The following is a 15,624-nucleotide window of genomic DNA, read 5'->3' as shown; positions in this document are numbered from 1 at the left end:
ATATATATCTCAGAATGAACTTAATTTAGAATCCCAATTGCAAAACAAATTCCTTTTAATTAATGCAGGAAAAAAACAAAAGTTATTTAAATTTTAAAACCACTTTTTAACTTTAAATTGAAGGTATATTAAGCAGGTAATAAATAACAGGTAAACTGAATACAAAATACACCGCTTCAGGCTATTTAGGCTAAATAAAGAAACATAAATCTTAATCAGTTCACCTTATCAGATGTTATTAATAGTTCTTGCAAATATAACACTTAAAAACTTGATTAATTGAGTTAAAAACGAAATATCTGCAAGGGTCGTGTTATTGAAAACTTGATACGTGTATATAAATAAGGCAAATTGTAAGCAATTAGTTAGAACTCAATCTAGTAACCTTTTAAACACAAAAAGCAAGCAATAAAGACAGCACAAGATAGCCGTAAAATTTTAAATACATGGTGGTGTTGTGTAGGAATTATAGGGCATTTGGTTTAGGATTTTTACATTATAATTAAACTTAAGTGGTTGGTACTGAATTAATATAAATAGTAAAATCTTGTTCAGCATTTATGGATATTTCCAAGTTATTGCTAACAGCAATGGAAATCCCTTGTGGCTAAAAGAAGTTTAAATCGTTTAATGAAGGATTAAAAATTACAAAAAAGCAGTCAGTTGTAAGTTACAGCAGCGCATTTAACATCAGATTTTATTCAGGTATTGCAGATAAATATCAACAAAGTTAAAACTAATTTAACTTACTCTAAACTCTTTAATATGTTATCCAAGTAAGCATAAACCTTGAGCTACAACTAAACTTAAAGCCTTTAAATATTTAAGCTTAAGTTTTACCAGCATACTCTACAAACTAGTAATTAATTAAATCAATTTATGACAGTTACAGAACAAAAAAAATATTTTATTTCCGTTTTAGCTTTTAGTGATGTTTATAATCACAGAATATTCAAACTAAACTTATATTCACCGTGATTAGTAAAGGTTAGAATATATAAAAAAAACGATAATTAACTACGATATTTAAATTGTAAGTCAGAAAACATTACAATAGTAGCAAAAATAAATATGAGCTAAGAATCTAAGTCGTAAGAATCTCATTAAAAATACGTGATTGGAATATTCCAAACAGCAAGAAATGTTTAAAAATAGCTCATACCGTCTTATTTAAAAACTTGTTAATTACGAAATGTCTAATTACTGACTCCAAAAAATAAAGTCATGAATTCACAAAATGCATCACACGAATAACCTATGACGTCACAACGTCTGCACATGCAATAAACAGCGTTGTGACGTAATAAACCGGAAAATAAACACGTGGTTATGAAGAGTGTTTTAATATAAATACGAGACAAATTAAGGCTTAATTATCATTTAAACTAAGAATTGCAAGTAATCAAAACTTTCAAAATATTTAGAAAGAATTATTAAACTGAACTAAAGCTGATTTTTTATATAAATTAAATTAAATTACCATCAAAATGCAAATGAAGATTATTTTTCTATTGGGTGCTATATCATTGTTTATAGGTAAGTTTATACTTTTATTATTAAGCGTTGTCAAATTAGGTTTTATTTAATTACTAAGTGCTTAAAACAACTATACCAAAAACCCAAAAGAACCAATAATGGTAAAAAAATCGACATATTATCAAACCTAGGAAGACAGAAAAGTTCAATAAAAGATAACTTAAATTACTGTAGTGCAAAAATTAACCTCTATTAACCTATGTTTTAATTTCTAGGGTGCACAAAAAGTCAACCTCAATATACTGAACGAGCCTGTTACGTTGAAGAAGAACAAATTAAACAAAGCATTTTTCAGCGACGATTCGCATTTTTTCCAATAACCCACATAAAGTTATGTGTTCCAGGGGGTCTTTATAGTGTAAGTATTTGTTGGGGTAATCAAAAATTTATGGCTAAAGGCCCGTTCACACGGCGTACGCAACGTAGTGTAAAATTTCGCAACCATTTAAAATGAACAGGGTCGTTCACACGTACAAAAGTTTGCGAAAGTTACGTAAGATTTCGTAAAGTTTTGTGGCTGGAGCGAAATTTACGCAAGATTTCGTAAGCGGTATACTTATTAGATATATATTTTTTATTAAAATTTTAAAAAAATCCCTAGAGCTGGTAAAGTGACGTAACGCAACGCAGCGCAACGCAACGTTACCTTGTCGTGTAAAAAGGCCTTTAGTCTAAAAAATTATGTTTTTAAATGTTACGAAACTTTATGTAAATGGCAAGTTTATACTTCAAAGTTTTTTTTTTATGCCATAATACTTAGTTGTTTTAGCATATCTTTTTTTCCATAACCTCCTACGGAATAAATTTATTTTTTTATTTAAGGGTGTGATATTCCGACGTGTTAAAGCTATCCGTAAACGCTAGGCTTAAGGGTAAATAGTGTGGCATTGGTGCGACTTGAACGCGAAACTATTTTGCCTCGTTTTCCGACGCAATGACCGGCTTTTAACACTACCATACTGTTAAAGCTTATGTGTTTTAAGTTATCATACAAGTTTTTTTGAAATTTTATCAATGAATTTTCTTTCTACAGCACGTACAATGTAGCTCGATTATTGGTTGTTTTTGTGCGTATGTGGACACGGGAAATTATCGGACAAGTTTACCCAGATTTACTTTTCAAACTCTTTTACATTTATGTATTCCCCAAACTGAGAAAGCATATGATGGATGTAAGGTGCCATTTGTAAATTACCCATGTCAACCAGATGCAATCAAGTAAACAACAACTTTTTATTAAAAGTCTTTTTAACAAATACAAAATTTCACGACAAACGCGCTTATAATTGTAATGTTAAACTCTGAAATAGTAAGAAAACAAAATTAATTTTTTGTGCCAAATATCAACTTCAATTACAAGACATAAAGCAAAAAGTCAACTTAACTAACATCAACTTTAAAAAAACTTATATTAACCTGTCAAACAAACTAAAACACAATCTAACAAAGTTATTATAATCCACAGATATCGTTATAATCAAGCCAGTCAAAAATGTGAACCCGTACAAGAAGAAACATGTTTTGGGTACACTGATATTGAAACTTGCCAGGAGTCGTGCGGTAAATAAAAAATATTAGTTTCTTACACTTTGTTATTGGCCACTAAGTCAGAAGTGGTAATACTTTTAATCAAGTTTAATATGCACTTTAAAAAACAATGTATATACAACTGGTAAACATATTTTAGTTGGTAATAAAAACGCCGTTAGCCTTTATTACCAAAGTAATCTTATAAAAGCTATTTAGTTTAAACATTTTTCCTTTTTTTCAGATTATACGCATTATTATTTAAGACGTTGTGCTTTTTAATCCACCATTTTGTACCGTTCCTATTCTCAAATTAAAGCTTTATTTTTTAACAGAACCTCAGGAATTAGACAAATGTTCTTTCCCGGCCGATAGTGGTGACACTTGTGAAGAAAACGACCCCAAGATTCAATATCGTTTTAACTCTGAATCAAATACTTGTGAAAAGTTTTTGTACAACGGGTGTGGGGGGAACGCAAATAATTACGAGTATACCTGGCAGTGTAGGATGGCATGTGGTAAGTTAAACGATTTTTAAAATAAAAAAAAGGATATTTAAATACGTCACAAGGCTATGTTATTCGTTTCATTGTAAACATTTACTGATATTTAAAAAACACGCTCAGTGCCTCACTAAAAAAACTGGGGTTTTCAAAAATAGTTAAAAATAGTTTGTATAATTAAGCGGCTAATTAGTCATTGATTAAATATATTAATCACAAATACCAAAAAATCGAACAATTTCTTGAAAGAAACTGTTTTAAAATCCTATTCAACATAACATGAATTTAATTTTTAGGGCCACAATCGTCGGTAACAACTTTCGTTGAGGTTGATCTTATTGCATTTTACGAAATCGAAATACCAACTTGGTTGGCTCTAAAACACGATTTAGCCGAAGACGGGGTTAATTTAGTTGACACTGATGTGTTTATGGATATAGAAGAGCATGCCCTTAATATAACGTTTATTAGTCAAGCTGATGATGCTGATTTACCAGGTGAATAAAAAGTAATATTAACAAGGCATAGCATCGTAATTTACCATCAAAAAATCGTATACATTTTCTCTAGCTATAAACTCATTACAATAACACTTATAAACCACTTATAAATCAAGCCTTAAATATCAGTTACTTATCAAACAGTTATGTTAATTAATCACACGAATTACCAAACTGTACAAAAGCCTGCTAAGGTTAAAAAAATGTCTACTTTTTAGGCTTTTTATATATTCACACAGAAAATGTAACACCATACTTAATGTAATAACACCAACACTAACCTTCATTTTGTTTTCCAGGTGGTGGGGATTCTATTCTGGAACGTAATTTTGAAATTGGAGTCACAGATTTAGATTTAGCCCCAACTTTGTACTCGGATTTAGACGCAGCTAGAGAAGATTTGGACTCGATTGCTGTCTGTACACTTCCCGATAAAACTGGTCCTTGTCGCGCTTACTTTCCACGATGGTAAGTTATGTTCAAGTTATCATGAATGTGTACATAGTTATTCGCTTTTGTTTACCTTAAAAACACAAACAACAAGTATTAAGAGACCTTAAAAATACAAACAACGAGTATTTAACGAGTATTATAGCACAAGTTTGTTAATTTTTGGGTGTTGTAAACAGTAGTTTCCGATAAATCTGTTTCAGCATATTTCATTTAACAATTTAAACACTAAATGTTAAAAGTTTTAAAACTGTTTTTATTTTCTCAGGTATTTTGATGTCAAAACTGTATCGTGCAAAAGATTCGTTTTCGGTGGATGTCTTCCTAATTATAACAACTTTCAAGAAGAGGCAGAATGTTTAGAATATTGTGATTCGGCGTTTAGTTTATTCGGAAGAGTGGTAGACTTAGGAGATTCAGCTACACTTACACTTCTAATCTCAACGTTGCCAACAACAACAAGTACGACAGCAACAACCACAACTAAAGATGCTTCACCCACCCCTCCTATAACCGAAACAACGACTAAAACGGCATATCACTCCGGCGAAATGCCAGAAGAAACGACCGAAGTCCTAAGCTTTGAAACAACCAACTCGATATGAGAATTTACTAGACTTTTTATCGCTTAAAATTTCTAACAATGTTACGACCTATTTTGCTAGCGACCAGCGTTTTAACAGTTGTATAATTCAAGATTTGAGCCTTTTTAATATTTGTTGTTGTGCATTTTAAGATTAAGAGTTTATTAAAATACAACAAATATATAAAAGTATTGGTTAATTTTGGTTTTCTGAAAAATAGTAACTTAAAAATTCAGTTTACTTGTTTTTGTAAAATACCCTCCCAAGCAGCAGAAAGCGGGCTGCTTTAAAAATGTTCAAGTACAGTTTTTGTTGTTTTTATGGTACTTTAAAATTGAAGTCTAAAAATATTTTACTTAAAGTTATATTTTTAAATGGCAGCGGGAGAATATTAACTTTGTGCCACGTTGTGACAAAACACTTTTAAAGGCCTCATGCAGCGAAAAAGATTACCAAGAATTTATTTTTTCCCGCAGCTGTAGATTTTGGACCAAGTACTAGATTAATTTTGTTTTTCTGACAAAACTTTAAAGCAATATATTCGGTAAAAACACTTTAAAATGTGGTTTAAAAGTTTCATACCCGTCAGATTTTTTCGATGAGGTAATCTGATATATTATGTAAGTTAAGTAGGAAATGCGATACTTTAGATTAATTAAAAAGGACAAATAATTTGTTTAAAGGTTACTTACGTCTAGTAGCGGGCAAAGGGTAATGAAATATATTAGAAATTCGCCTTGTATATTTGAAAAATCGGTACCACGTGTTGCTGCCTCCATTTTGTTAAAAATGTCATCAGAAGTTTGAGTTTGTTAGTGTTTCCAAATAAAAATGATAAATTATTTGTGCGTCAATATTAAAAATAAAAATATCTTAAAATTTATTAAAATTTGTTTAATGTTATTATAATTTTTTTAATTCAGTTAAATTATTAGACAGATTTAATAGAAAATATATATTATAGTATATTTTATTTTTTATAAAACGTATTTGCAGTGTTGTCAATTTGTTTTACATCGAGTCACTTCTTTCCATGCGTATTGATTGTTCTGCTTTTTCTCCAGGTGTATTTAAACTTTAGATAGTGATATTAACAATATAAAGAAGCTTTATTGCATAATTTGGTGCTATAACATACAGAAATACAAACAGACTAAACTTCAACATAAGAAAGGATTTGAACGGTGAGAATTTTTTGAATAAAACGAAAAAATGTCGGTTGATGTTGAACAACTTTACAAAAGTTTTGGAGTGCTTGCAGATGCGAAGGAAAATGCTAAAAACGTAACTAGTTTTATATATTTTAAAATTATGTTATAACTGGAATAAATACATTTGTATATAATTAATTTTTTCAACTGCAAAACTGTAGTATTGTAAAAGTTTTCTGTAGACAGTTACCTGTTATTAACTTTGTGTTGTTTAAAATATTTGTGTAAACTGTCGACGTGGTGTAGTAGTTGAAATAAGGTCTAGTGTTTGACCCCCACTACTTACATGTTGTAACACACTCAAGTAAGTGGTTATAAGCAGTATGACTCTTGCCAATTGTAATTTATGATTTTTTTTGTATATATCTCTATCTTCGATGTGGAACGGTCGAATGCGCGACTTAAACATAGAGTAACAACTGTTACCCCTACCCAGTCTTGAGTTGCTGTGGCAGTTTGGGATATTATATAGATTATAATTGCCCGATAGTTATGCTGCTGATTAAGTGCTGGCTTAGCAGGAGTTCATACTGTTTATAGCACCTTACTCAAGGGTGCTACAGCATGATGATATTCCAAACTGTAAAAAGCAACTAGAGACTAGGTCGGAATAACAAATGTTACTCTATGTTTAGGTTGTGTAGTCGACTTTTTCACTTTATATACAAAAAATGTCAGCAGTTGATAAATAAATGGCAATGTTACATTTTAACTCAAAAACTGAAAACCATAATCTTTTATCTTAACATTGCTATAAATACTTTTTATTTACTAGCACCCTGAAGCATATCAAACTATCATCAAAGGTGTACAAGGAAATACGGCAACCAAGAGATTAGCTGCGCAGTTTATTGCTCGATTCTTTAAACATTTCACGGGAGAGGCAGAATTAGCCATCAATGCGTTGTTGGATCTTTGTGAAGACGAAGAAGCAGCTGTAAGAAATTTGTTTCTTGTTTTTAAAACTGTATTAAGTTAAGAAAATATTGCGAACAAAAGATTGATAAATTGTTTGTTTTTATAGTGTATTATTCTTTTTATGGTAAACTTTGGTTTGTTCAAAAAACTTAGTTTCTAATCACTTAATATTAGTTTTATAATATATTTTAAAAGAAACCGATGCCCTTTTAAACATTTTTTAAAATTTGATTTAGATTTGAATTGCTTCAGTTAAATAGATAACCCAAACTGTGTCACTTTAAATTATATTTTAAAATATGATTACTTGGGTTTTTAGTATACATTATAAGTCACAAGCATCAACAGTGCTTTTTTAACCCATTTTTAAAATTCAATTTAGATTCGAATTGCTGCTATTAAGGAGTTACCAAACTTATGCAAATCAGACAAACAACATGTAGCAAGATTGGCGGATGTTTTGATTCAATTGCTCTGCTGTGAGGACAAAAGTGAATGTAGTGCTGTTACTGTCGCCCTTAATGCCTTGTTTGCTCTTGATGCTAAAGGTATTTATTTTTATTGGATCAACATTAACATATTTTGTATTATTTAGTTTTTGTTACAAATGTCAGTTATTTATTCCTCAATTTTGTGGTACATATACACTATTCTTTCACATTTTAGTTTTTATTATAGCCATTTTAAAATGGAAAACCCACTAATGTATCACTTCATTTTTTTAAAGTTTTTTACTTTTCTAAATGAGTTAATTTTGGATTTCAACTTCTCTTGAATTCTACAATTTATTATTCTTAGACACTCTTACTGGGGTTTTCACTCACATCCTTAAGGGAGATGAGGAACAACGAGAGAAAGCGATGCAGTTTCTGTGCTCTAAGTTAAAGTCAGCCACAGAGAACGACATGAACAAGGATACGGAGGAGTTTGTTTTGGAGCAATGTAAGAAGATTATGGAGGATGTTACTGGGGATGAATTCAGACTTATTATGCAGGTTTGGATATCATTTGTGTGAAGTATATTTATCTATAAAGATGTGTTATGTGTCAAAACATCTTGGAAAGAATACTATTTGTGTTTTAATTATAATATAATGGTGCAAGTTTTATTTTGTGTGGAGTGAAGTTTTATTTTGTATGCGAGTGATTGATAATTGTATGTAAGTGTAAAGGTAGAAACATTTGACTTGACTGCATAAGGTCGTACGTTCGATACGTACGTTTGATACAAACTGCCAATACAACTTGAGAGTGAGTCGGGGTAACAGTTGTTGCACTATGTTTATATTGTGCATTTGACCTTTTCACATGCATAAACAATTATAAATAAATGTCATGGTTTATGACAATGCAGACTTTAAAATCAACTTAAATTAATTTTTATATTCTCAAGGGTTTGTCAAACTTACACCACCTTCAAACCATCCAAGGTCGCCAACAACTCGTCAACATTATTACCGATCAAATGGGGTTTGAATTTGACCCCAGTGACCCCGATTCAATCAACCGAGTTCATCAATGTGTTGGCATGGCCCTGCCTCTATGCTCGGTATTTATAATTTTTATGTAAATTGTTTTGAACATAGTTTTTAAAAAGTAGAGTAATAAAGTTCTGGCAATTATTTTAGAAATTATTGGCTTTTTTTCTGTCTTGATGCTCCTGGTCTATACTATATTAACATAATACGGTCACTCTTAACTTACATTTACCTGCACACCACAAACAAAAGTTTTTTATTTATTTATTTTAATTTTTAGCGAAATGTGCACGGAACCAAATATTTGAATTTTATTTGCCAAAAAGTTCTTCCCTTCTTTGATGACATCACAGTTGAAAGTCAGAATGGGGATTGTGACAACAACAAGGTAAATACCAAACTAAAAAATTTCATTTTTTGTTCCAAAACTTCTCAAAAAAATTGGCTAGTGTTTAATATCTATAATTATACAAACTTTTAGGTTTAAAAATCAAATTGTTTTTAGGAAGCACAAACCGATCTTAAACTTGAGATTTTAAAGCAAGTTGCTGAATTGTCAGTTTTATGTGGGAATGGAAAAGGTGTTGAAGACAGTGTACAACCATTGTTTAACAAGCTCATTGTAAGTACCATAATGTTAACTGCTTTATATTGACTAATTGATATCCTGCCCACATTCGTTATTTTTTCTGCAATAATTTATCTGAGCATCACAAATGACAGTTTTGTTTATTATATAAATTGGACATACATTTATATAGACCAAAAAACTACTTTATATATAGAGATTAATGTTCTAAGAGTATAGTATTAAATTGGGTTGTTTTTATTTTTGCCGTTTTGCCTTTTAATTTTTACTAATTTTTACCATAAGTTGTCAAAAAATTATTAAACTTTTCTTTTCAGGCTTGTATGCCCCTGCCACCAGACAGCAGTGTTGACAGCAATGGTGCCACAAAACAGCCAAAACTTCAGTTTTCCTATGTCGAGTGCTTAATGTATGCATTTCATGAAATAGGAAAATATAAAGATGATTTCTTTACTGGAGATGATAATGCTGCTAAATTAAAAGACTTCAGAATCAGGTACATTTTGTCCTTTATTTTTTTGTAACTTAAGTAGTTTTCAAATAATTTATTCAAATATTTTAATGTAATAAATAAAATGCAACTATAGAATTTATGACACTATCATCTATATAAAACGTAGAAAACTTAAAAATAATGCAATTACTGTTTAAAAAGCAATATTTTTGTATAAAGGTACATTAGAATAGTTAGAAAATAAAGTAATTAACCTATTGATCCATAAGCTTTTTAATTTACTGTGTATTAATTTTTTAGACTTCAATATTTTGCGAGAGGACTCCAAGTTTATATTAAACAACTGAAAGCCTCGATTGAAGGGAAAACTCCAATCCAACTTCGAGCTGAACCTGAAAGTCAGATCAAACTTGTTGCTTTGAAGACTTGCAACAACATTAATGCTCTTATCAGGGTAAACTTTGTTAAATTAAGACTTGCAGTAAAAAATTACTCTATAAATTTTAAAATATTTATATAAAAAATGAGTCCGGTAGTGTGGTATACTGATTATCTCGAGCTAGAAGTTTTCAAGTTTAAGTTACGCTAATACACGGAGCCCTGCATTTACAGTTAGCTTAAACACAGTACAACAGCACACTCTTCTATAAAATATAAAATCTTGTACTTTAAGGTAATACAAAAAAGGGATAGATCTACACAAAATTAAACTAAAAGTAAAACCAGTTTGTTTTAGTATTTAAATTTTAGATTTATTTCGATGTATTTGTTATTTGTAGGATTTATTCCACATTCCACCTTCATACAAAACAAGTGTTACCATTTCATGGAAGAAGCCAGTCACCACTGTAAGTTTATTTTAGGATCAATTCAAGTGTAAATTAAAAAAAAAAAACTGAAATATATTTTTAAGACAAGCATGTACCGAACTAATGTAAACTTTAAAGATTGCGTTATTTTAATATGATAAACACAGCTTTTTTAAAAAACCTAATATTTTTTTTAATTTTACAGACTCCAGTTTCCCCTGAAGCAAAGTAAGTACAAAATCATGTCCTCTTTTTTACTTTTTGCTTTATTAAATTGAGCAAGATGGTGTAGTACACTTGGCTTCTCCACATAAGGTCTAGAGTTGAACCCCATTGCTCCTATGCTGTATCGCCCTTAGCCCTTTGGCTTTACCACTTATAGCCCTTAGGCACTATAAGTGGTATAAACTCCTGTCAAGCCAATGCTCATTCAGCAGATTTATTATCAGGCAATTATGATCAAATACTATCCCAAACTGCCAAAGTCAACTTAATAGTGCGCTCGGGTAACTGATGTTGCTCTATGTTTGGACTGTAAAGTCGACCTTCCTATATCAAGGATAAAAAAAAGAAGATATTTTCACAACCCGCTTTTTTTTACAGAGCAAGAAAGAGAAGTAGTACAAGTGGGGATATGGGTGAAAGCAAGAACAAGAATGAAAGATCCATCTACAAAGCTCCAGAGGGGAAGTTTAGCACCAATGTTTCACGTAAGTAAATTTTGTTATAAATTTCTTTAGATATTTTACAATTTATATTGATTATACTTAAATTGCTATAGTATAAACATATGTTTACTTAATTTGTTGTATTGCATGAGACCACCATTTTTAAAACACATTTTGTTATATTTTTTTCAGATTACCAGAACAGCCCCAACAGAGGTGGAAGGGGTGGTCAGAGAGGACAAAGGGGAGGGTTCAGGGGCAGAAAATGGGGAGGAAGAAAATATTGAATTAAAACAAAAGTTTAGATTTAACAAAGTAAACCTTTGTACTTCAACAACTGTTTGGAAATTTCTACAATTTGGAAGCTTATTAAACATTTATGTGCTCTGTAGTAAACGTTTAAAAAAATTAACATATTTTAAAGAAAACTCAAAATTTTTATAACTTTTCTGTTCTGTACAAACTTTTAAACCTTTTTGTTATGAACCACATTTCAACCTTAACCTATATTAAAACTTTACTTATGGAAAGCATTTAAAACAAATTGTACAAACATATTTTTATACAAAGTACTGTTAAGCAAAAAACAAAATGTTTAAAGTTATACAATTTTTGTATGAATATTGGTTAAAATGTACAATTTTTCTCCTTAAAAGGGCCATTTTTATTTCTATTAACATTTTATTTTGTTTATTTAACAAAGTTGAACTTAAAACTTTTAAATATTTTTTCTAAATATTTAGTAATTCATTTTTTTTGAGCAACATATTTCACTGACACCTTTACACTTTTTGTACATTTTCTGTCGTTAAACCAACTTGTGTAAATTCGCTTTTTAAACTTAACCGTTGCCGTAACAACAGAAGCAAGTCACTTTTACCTTCGGAATGCAGCAAGGTTGTTCCCAATAAAGAATGCCTCTTTTTTGGAGTCTGAACTTGCCTAGGTTGCTATGTTTAGTCCATTCCCTAGCCTGCAAATAAGGATGGTCACCCAATTTAAGGTAAGTCTTCTAACCTCTTGTTGTTATAGCTTTCAGGTATTGGATGAAGACTTCATAGTTTTGGAGGAATTGTAGTGTAATTTAGCAATTAGCATGTGTTTCTTTTGTTAAAACGTTTTTCAAAATTGTGTAATAAATTCCTTAGCCCACGAGTTAGGATAAGTCTTTTGATTTGTAAATTTTAGCAAATGGTTTGTAAAGATAGGTATTTTTCATAAAAATGTTAAGCCCTAAGTCATATCAGATGCAAAAAATAAATCTACTTTATTTGAATTGAGTTAAAAGATAAATATTAAATAAAAAAAATAATTGCTTTACCTTGCATATAAAGAAATACTAGAAATTTTTATGATTTATTTTTATTAATTAAACATAGATGCCATGGCACAATTTGTTGGTTTAAAAAAGTCACAATTTTTATTTCACAAATCAGCTGATTGTTGTTCAATTAAAGCAAATGTGATTTTGATTTTTATTAATTTTGTGAATTAAACTTGTATTAGCACAAAGTTTATTTTAATAAATCTTTAGACTTATATATATATTAAGGCCTATAGGCAATTTTTTAACTTAAAAGTACAGAAATTTAACAAAAATGATCAAATTATTTTCGTTAAAACAACAGAAGAAGGAAGAGATTGCTTCAGGTCAGGCAACGTCGGGAAAAAGAAAAGCAACTGCCGCTCAGCTACGACTAACCAAAGGTAATTTTAATTTGTTTAAATGTATTTTATTTTACCCAACTAAAAAAAAGTTATTTGTCAAATTTATAAATATATATTTTAAGTTATTGTTTGATTATTAATGAATTTTTATTACAGATTGTTATGCAAAAAAGTTTTAACATCTATGTAGCTTACTAGGTTGCCTCCAGACTACAATTACACAATTTGCAATCAAATGTAGTTGTAGTAAAAACTAAATTTGTAAATAGCTTTTAAATTTTTCATATTTAAAAATATCTAGTTAGCAGCATTGTGTAGTGGTCCAGTTTGAAAAGTAGGGCAGTTTTCAACGAGATCTTGTGTGTGCAAGCATGTAAAATGGGGTGAATGCGCGTGCACATGTACTATGACAATTTTTAAAAAAACCCAGGCGTGCAAAACGTTAATTTCAGGCGTGCATTTATTTCACCGAAAAAAACACACTGCACACTGGGTAGTGGTCACGACCTTGATTTTACTAAATTAGGATTTGATCGCTATTGCTCCCATGCTGTAGCATTCCATTAAAAAACTATAGGCTACACAAAAATATATTTGTATTACTGTATCCGGTAACATTTACCCACAATTTATATTTTTGTTTTTGTGTAGATTTAAATGAACTTCAGTTACCTAAAACTTGCGTGACCTTGTTTCCTGACCCCAATGACCTTCTCAACTTTAAACTTATCATTACCCCTGATGAGGGATATTATAGAGGGGGAAAGTTTACATTCTCTTTTAAGGTAGAATTAACTAATATATTTTTTTTAAATTTCTATAGGTAAATGATATTAGCCTAACTGTAGGTATGCTTTTATATGTTTTACCAAACAAATCAAGTAGCATTTTCAAATGCTAATTAAAATGTATAAAACCTGCATATATATCTTGTCATGTTTTATATGAAAACTATCTTTAAAAACTGCCCAAATTTTTTTTTTGGAAATTTTCTATTACGTTTTACATCTAAAAAAAAATTTAAGAATATAAAATTTTACTTTTTCCCCCCTTTTACCCTTCAGGTTGGATTGAGTTACCCCCACGAAGCACCCAAGGTCAAGTGTGAAACGATGGTATATCACCCCAACATTGATCTGGAAGGAAATGTTTGTTTAAATATATTGAGAGAGGATTGGAAACCTGTTCTTACAATCAATGCTGTTATTTATGGGATCCAATATCTATTCCTGGTCAGTTACTTGTTGTATTTAAAATTATAACTTGGTATTTCTGTCATTTAAAAATTGGAAATGTAATTTGTTTAAAATTTAAATGTGATACGTTACTTGAAATTTTTTAACTAATTTGAATAATAAAAAAGTATAGGCTATAATCAATTTTTTTTAAATGTGAACAAATATTATACTAATTTTAATGTTTTTTATAATTTTTCGAGCTAAATAAGTAACCCAGTGTCTATAGTTAAAGTAGATAGGCCTATAGTTTAAATAATAAATAATTTTTGACATAGATTTATACATGCTATAACATGACATGGAAAGCTTTATTTAACTCTTTATCTTCTTTATTTCAGGAGCCCAATCCAGAGGATCCCTTAAACAAAGAAGCTGCCGAAATTTTGAGTACAAACAAAAGACAATTTGAACAAAATGTTGTTCGCTCCATGAGAGGAGGTTATATTGGATCTGTATATTTCGAACGTTGTCTAAAATAACAACTACAAAAAAATAAAAACTTTGACGCAACCAGGTCATGTTTTATCTATTTCTTACAACTTTTGTTGTCAGAATTATTTCTTTTTACTGAACGTTTGTTTAGTATTAATATGTAAATGCTCTGACAGTTATTTATAATGCTGTATTATTGCAATGATTAAATGTTCGTTTAATACTGAAATATAATGATGGAAATCTTCTAATACTCCTGATAAAGAAATCAGTCCAATAAAATAGAAATAAAAACTTTATAATTTAATATTAGATTAAAAATTGTGATTTGTTATTTAGGTAAAAGCATAAAAATTGAATCAGTAAATTAAAAATATGTAAAAAATCTAATTTAAAAAAGTATGGTAATGAAATTAACAAAGAAATTTAAAGAATGAATTTAATTTATTTCCTAAAAACTAAAATAAAGGTAAATTAAAGCTTAAATAATATTTTTTAAGTTTATTAATCAATATTAAAAAATATTTTCCGATAAGTAGAAACTGTTATAGAGCTTATAACCTCACGCGTCATATATACGTTACAACTCCCACTCGCCTAAAGTAATAAACAAATTTTTTTCTCATAGCTGTTCAGTTCATTAAGTAAACAATCTTTGTAGGAGAAAGTTCGCTAAAAACTATCTTAAAGAAATAACTAAAAAGTGTTAAAATGTAATAAATATTAGTTAAACATATTGTTAATATGTAGAAAATATGGTAAATCAATTGAAATTTCTGGTAAATAAGGAAATTTAAAGTTACGTAATTCAGTAACTAGTTTCGATTTCGTATTTTAAAGTTTGTTTACCTAATAAAACCACGTGCAGATGTTATGAATATTTAAGCTAAAAAATAATTTTATTTAAAAATAATGACAAACAATTTTAAAATCCTAGTAGACAATGCCTTTTTATTAGTTGCAGCTAACAGTATAATAGACAGTTAAATAGTACAAGAATTTTGCGAACTTAAATGTAGGTCAATATTTACAATCTGACAATGGGCTCAAAACTTCAAA

At 29.6% G+C, this 15,624-nt stretch overlaps 3 protein-coding genes across 3 annotated transcripts; all 3 read left to right on the top strand.

Annotated features, from left to right (window-relative positions):
- Positions 1-1,396: 1,396 nt before the first annotated feature.
- On the top strand, positions 1,397-5,280 carry LOC145750483 (actinia tenebrosa protease inhibitors-like). Its single transcript, XM_082566528.1, has 8 exons — positions 1,397-1,536; positions 1,752-1,894; positions 2,570-2,754; positions 3,002-3,096; positions 3,399-3,581; positions 3,863-4,063; positions 4,366-4,534; positions 4,785-5,280. The coding sequence occupies exons 1-8, from the start codon at positions 1,488-1,490 to the stop codon at positions 5,119-5,121; spliced, it is 1,362 nt and encodes a 453-aa protein (XP_082422654.1). The 5' UTR covers positions 1,397-1,487; the 3' UTR covers positions 5,122-5,280.
- Positions 5,281-6,154: 874 nt separating this feature from the next.
- On the top strand, positions 6,155-11,660 carry LOC145749930 (apoptosis inhibitor 5-like). Its single transcript, XM_082565812.1, has 13 exons — positions 6,155-6,384; positions 7,087-7,248; positions 7,612-7,777; positions 8,028-8,224; positions 8,623-8,778; positions 8,988-9,095; positions 9,213-9,329; positions 9,614-9,792; positions 10,051-10,204; positions 10,530-10,598; positions 10,765-10,787; positions 11,163-11,269; positions 11,420-11,660. Exons 1-13 carry the CDS (start codon positions 6,313-6,315, stop codon positions 11,512-11,514), a joined length of 1,605 nt encoding a protein of 534 aa, XP_082421938.1. The 5' UTR covers positions 6,155-6,312; the 3' UTR covers positions 11,515-11,660.
- Positions 11,661-12,740: 1,080 nt separating this feature from the next.
- On the top strand, positions 12,741-14,834 carry LOC145750144 (NEDD8-conjugating enzyme Ubc12-like). Its single transcript, XM_082566097.1, has 4 exons — positions 12,741-12,934; positions 13,547-13,680; positions 13,960-14,127; positions 14,472-14,834. The coding sequence occupies exons 1-4, from the start codon at positions 12,826-12,828 to the stop codon at positions 14,610-14,612; spliced, it is 552 nt and encodes a 183-aa protein (XP_082422223.1). The 5' UTR covers positions 12,741-12,825; the 3' UTR covers positions 14,613-14,834.
- The last annotated feature ends 790 nt before the right edge of the window (positions 14,835-15,624 follow it).

This window comes from Corella eumyota, chromosome 4 (assembly GCF_963082875.1).
Source record: "Corella eumyota chromosome 4, kaCorEumy4.1, whole genome shotgun sequence".
NCBI classification, from domain to species: domain Eukaryota; kingdom Metazoa; phylum Chordata; class Ascidiacea; order Phlebobranchia; family Corellidae; genus Corella; species Corella eumyota.
This window is presented reverse-complemented; position numbering and strand designations above follow the sequence as displayed.

Coding starts and splice junctions, on each gene's coding strand:
- LOC145749930 (XM_082565812.1), top strand. CDS start 6,313: ATGTCGGTTGATGTTGAACAACTTTACAAAAGTTTTGGAGTGCTTGCA. Junction 6,385..7,086: donor CGAAGGAAAATGCTAAAAAC/GTAACTAGTTTT, acceptor TTTATTTACTAG/CACCCTGAAGCATATCAAAC. Junction 10,205..10,529: donor ACATTAATGCTCTTATCAGG/GTAAACTTTGTT, acceptor TGTTATTTGTAG/GATTTATTCCACATTCCACC.
- LOC145750144 (XM_082566097.1), top strand. CDS start 12,826: ATGATCAAATTATTTTCGTTAAAACAACAGAAGAAGGAAGAGATTGCT. Junction 12,935..13,546: donor TCAGCTACGACTAACCAAAG/GTAATTTTAATT, acceptor GTTTTTGTGTAG/ATTTAAATGAACTTCAGTTA. Junction 14,128..14,471: donor GGATCCAATATCTATTCCTG/GTCAGTTACTTG, acceptor TCTTTATTTCAG/GAGCCCAATCCAGAGGATCC.
- LOC145750483 (XM_082566528.1), top strand. CDS start 1,488: ATGCAAATGAAGATTATTTTTCTATTGGGTGCTATATCATTGTTTATA. Junction 1,537..1,751: donor TGCTATATCATTGTTTATAG/GTAAGTTTATAC, acceptor TTTAATTTCTAG/GGTGCACAAAAAGTCAACCT. Junction 1,895..2,569: donor TTCCAGGGGGTCTTTATAGT/GTAAGTATTTGT, acceptor TTCTTTCTACAG/CACGTACAATGTAGCTCGAT.